The sequence below is a fragment of the Aphanomyces astaci genome, assembly GCF_000520075.1.
Source record: "Aphanomyces astaci strain APO3 unplaced genomic scaffold supercont1.74, whole genome shotgun sequence".
Taxonomy (NCBI): Eukaryota; Oomycota; class Saprolegniomycetes; order Saprolegniales; family Verrucalvaceae; genus Aphanomyces; species Aphanomyces astaci.
In genome coordinates this window covers 282,555-286,583 of record NW_009798337.1, presented here as the reverse complement: position 1 = coordinate 286,583, position 4,029 = coordinate 282,555, and the positions used below count along the sequence as shown (strand labels likewise).

General features: G+C 52.3%; 2 protein-coding genes across 2 annotated transcripts; one reads left to right on the top strand and one right to left on the bottom strand.

Annotated features, from left to right (window-relative positions):
• Positions 1-137: 137 nt before the first annotated feature.
• On the bottom strand, positions 138-1,193 carry H257_15748 (hypothetical protein; the record flags this gene model as incomplete). Its single annotated transcript, XM_009843947.1, has 3 exons — positions 138-192; positions 444-861; positions 926-1,193. The coding sequence occupies 3 exons, from the start codon at positions 1,191-1,193 to the stop codon at positions 138-140; spliced, it is 741 nt and encodes a 246-aa protein (XP_009842249.1).
• Positions 1,194-1,538: 345 nt separating this feature from the next.
• Positions 1,539-1,934, top strand: H257_15747 (hypothetical protein; the record flags this gene model as incomplete). The annotated part of the gene is made up of 1 exon (XM_009843946.1): positions 1,539-1,934. One exon carries the CDS (start codon positions 1,539-1,541, stop codon positions 1,932-1,934), a length of 396 nt encoding a protein of 131 aa, XP_009842248.1.
• Positions 1,935-4,029: the final 2,095 nt, after the last annotated feature.

The following is a 4,029-nucleotide window of genomic DNA, read 5'->3' as shown; positions in this document are numbered from 1 at the left end:
GGCCTTGGTGCTGTGGCCACCAGTGGTGTGCCGTGCAATGGAGGGCAGATACAACAAGCGCTTGAAGCTGCGGCCTTCGGAAAAGTATCGTTAGGTGACACATAGGTACTTTATGCATGAACCTCACCAACCGCGCTTCATTTCTCGGTGTTCTTCACCGTGAACCCGAAGCGCTCGTGGGGGGTGTTCCTCCTGCCAAATGCATCATGCTGTGGCCGTGAAATTTTGTTTTTGTCACAACTTCAGCCAATGATATCATTGTATTTTACAGATTAGCCAATCATATTCAAGTATAATGTCGGTAGTAACATGGAACAAATGCATTTTTCACATGTCGGTGGTAACATGGAACAGAGGAAGTAAAACAAGGGATTATATATCGACGATTTCGGAGATAACATTTTTTCCCTATCCGTAGACTTTTGCGGATGCTGACATCGTACTGGGGCCGCGCAACAGCACAGAGGAACATTACCTTAGTGATGAAGCGCTTCGACTTGGACTGACGGTGTGGCAACGTTTCGTCGTCGTACACGTAAAACTTGCCCTTGTTCTTTGTTAAGAAGAACCAATTCTCGTCAACGTGCCCGACGTCCTGCATGTCGTCGAAAACGTGGTTCTTGACAAAGGACAAAGCAAACTTCATGCGTTCTTCCTTGTTGTCTTCAGTGAGCAATGGCCGCAGGTACGACGACTTGCATCGGAGCCGGCGGTTGTGCTTCATGTGGCGCAGAATGGTTGATCGCGGAACGCCAGAGTGAAAGGCCAAAGCTCGGGTTGTTTGTCGTTTGTGAAACGGGACGGACTTGATCACTGCCTCAATGGCTTCTGCAGACCACTTTGTTTTCGTTCCACAGTTCCCTAATTCAAGTTCATCCTTTAAGAATGTATACCTTTAAAAACTGAAGCCTATATCATTTTATACATTTCATGCGGGATGTTGGAGGTGGCGCGATCATCTTGGAGCAGCTCTCTGTGCATGCTGCTTTCCACGAGTTCCAGACCGCGGACACCGTTGTGCGATGGCAGTTGAATTGGTCTGCCACGCCTTTGACGGATCCATACTTTCGTTTGCCGCCATTGCTGCTCGCTAGCAGCATGTTAATCATGGCTTGTCGCTCCGCGTCGGTGAGGATTTGAGCCTTTACGCGAGATTGCGTGGGTCCAATGGACTCGCAGCGTGACGAAGGCATATCAGGGGGGTTCGGTTGTGTAGTAGTTGTTTCGGGCTTGTTAAAGAAGAAATGTTGCATGTACTACACATCATATTACTCTTGTCGTGGAAACTTCAAACTTTGGCGCCTCATACAGTATCTCCAGAACTAAAACACTCTGGAAAGCGCATTTATAGTCAAGCCCTTGGTTTGCTCTCTTTGGAGAGCCTATCAAAATGCTTATAGTGCAAAATCTGACCTTATTCCGCCAATTGGAAGTAAATGTCGGGTTTATTGCGAACCAGAGTAGTATCCATTTATAGAGGAACCAATATATACGCGCCAACTAAAACACACCAATCCAAGCATAACGTTATCAAAATCATGGGTGAAGAGATGACCGAAGTTCGAGGTGCGCGGCTACGTGGCCGTCCGGTGTCGAAAGGAGGTCGCAAGAAGCTCCCTAAGAAGTTTGTGTACGCGTATGCCACCTACAAGAAACGACAGGACGTGATTGAATCCTTCGACGCTGTGGGCATGGCATCGACACTGGACAAGCACTTCCATCACCTGCATGGGGTTCAACGTGAGACAGCAAGGAAGAAAGTGTATGCATGGACGAAACAGTGCGAGCACATCAAGGCAAAGGCGCTCAATCCACGGACTGCACACCACAAGTGCTCTCGCGAACTTGGCATGGGCACAACACTTCCCCGGGGGAAGCGGAAGAGCGACTGGCGTGGTGGGTGGTATCAATGCGAAAGGATGGGGTGCCAGTGACTCCCCAAATGATGCAAATCATGGCGCTTGAGTCGACCATTGACGTGGAGTTGGACTAAGACGCGTTTATGGCTGGGTCGCATTGTCTGCACGTGTTCATGAAGCGGTATGGACTGTCTTTGCGCGCGCACTCGAATTGGCCAAAACTCTCAAAGGGACGGCGATGCAGCTCTTGTTGCCTTCATCGTAATATCAACCAGGTTGTGAAGGATAACGACATCGACCAAACCAGCGTGACCTGCAAGTACTTGCCGACAAATACTCTGAATAGAACGTCGGACAACACTGGATCTAGTCCGGGGTAAGACAAAGGAGCCAGTTACCACGATGGTCATGGGCGACACCACAGGGAAGAAGCACTCGCTCTTACTGTAGTAGTATTTCTATGTCTAGAGGGAATTATGATTTTCTTTGGGCAGACGTCGTGGGGTTGTGAAATATCACCTGTCTAGAGGGATAATGTTGTCTTGCGCCGGTGTTCGCAATCGACGACTACCGTGTTCACAACGGTGACCTCGATGACAAATCCAAAAGTAACTTCATTATCCAGTCAATCAGTCAGTTCCCTCCTATCACTTCACTACTCTCTACCAGTCATGCATCGTACAGTGTACTGTCAGCTCGGAACATATGCCGCTCCGATCCAGGTCATATTTCACACTCTTCAAATGTCGTTCGTGACCAACATTCGGCTACCCACACTCAGGCACGGGGAGTCGAACAGAGGCTCGGCCGATAACACTTCCCCCCCTACATTGGGTGGTCACATGCACTCGTGAGATCGTCAATCATTTCGCTCACGCCATCTTCGTTGCTCCGGGCCTTGGCCCATCGACGGAATAGCACGGGAACGTCTTCGTAGATCGATAGGGCCGGCTCCCAGGACGACTCCAGATCGTCCAGGCCAAGCCACTTGATCAGGACTTCCCAGATCTCGCACACGCAGGTCCCGGAGGTCTTCCACGTAAAAACCTTCATCGCCGAACGCGATTTGGGCCTTCAAATCTTCATTGATCTCACGTCCGCCCTCGTAGTACAGGCGGAGCCGGCATGCATGGTGCAGGGACGTCGCTCCCGGAGGCACCAGCTGCTGGACTTCCATCAGGTAGTCAGAGACCACCTTCACGACCCGAAAGGGTCCCTTCCAACGCAACGTTAGCTTTCCCGGATGCTGGAGAGCCCGGGCCACCAAAACAAAATCGCCCAGCGTAAATTTCGCCAGCTTCACGGAACGTTGACCATCACGATGGTACCGGGCCTTAGCACGCTTTGCTGCCGCCGTCTCTGCCACGTGCTTGTGCATAATTCCCAGGGCATCTGCGAGCTCTGACACGTGGCGTATCGCCCGGGACTTAATCCAGTCGATCGTTACCTCCCGGGGCTCGTCCGGGTGGACCAGTCCAGTCAGGGGAGGTGTAGCAGGCAGGCCCGTAAACGCCGTCGTTGGCGCTACGCCATCCAAACGGTCGGCCGGCTGCTGATTCAGGGCAGACTGTACCAGGGGTAACACCCCCGGCCAGTCTCCGGGTTGCAAGCGCATCTCGCTGCACAGGGTCTTCAGGGTCCGGACGACGATCCGGTTCACCACCTCGACTGTCCCGTTGGCCCAGGGGCAGTGTGGTGTAACAAAATGATGATGAACACCAAACATACGACCCAGGGTACTGACCAGTTCGTTCTTGAAATGGGACCCAGAGTCGGATACCCAGGTCCTGACCACGCCGAACAGTCCAAACCATTCCATCAACGCCGCGGCCGTCTCTGCTGCAGACGCTGTCGTACTGGCATGTAACCGAACGAACCCGCTCATGTCATCCTTGATGACCAGGACGTATTTCAGGCCTCCCGGAGCCTCCGGGAGCGACAGCCAATCGAAATGAATCAACTCATTTGGCTTCGTGGCATGCAGCGCTTCACCCCAGGGACGGGGTACCGACTCACCATCGACCACCATACAATGCAGGCAGGCAGTGACGAAGTTTTTCACGTCGGTCTTCAGGGTAGGCCAATCAAACATCTCCGCAACAGATGCCGTTGTCGCTTCCACTCTCCGGTGTCCCGCCACGCCGGCATGGGCCACCACACATATACGCAC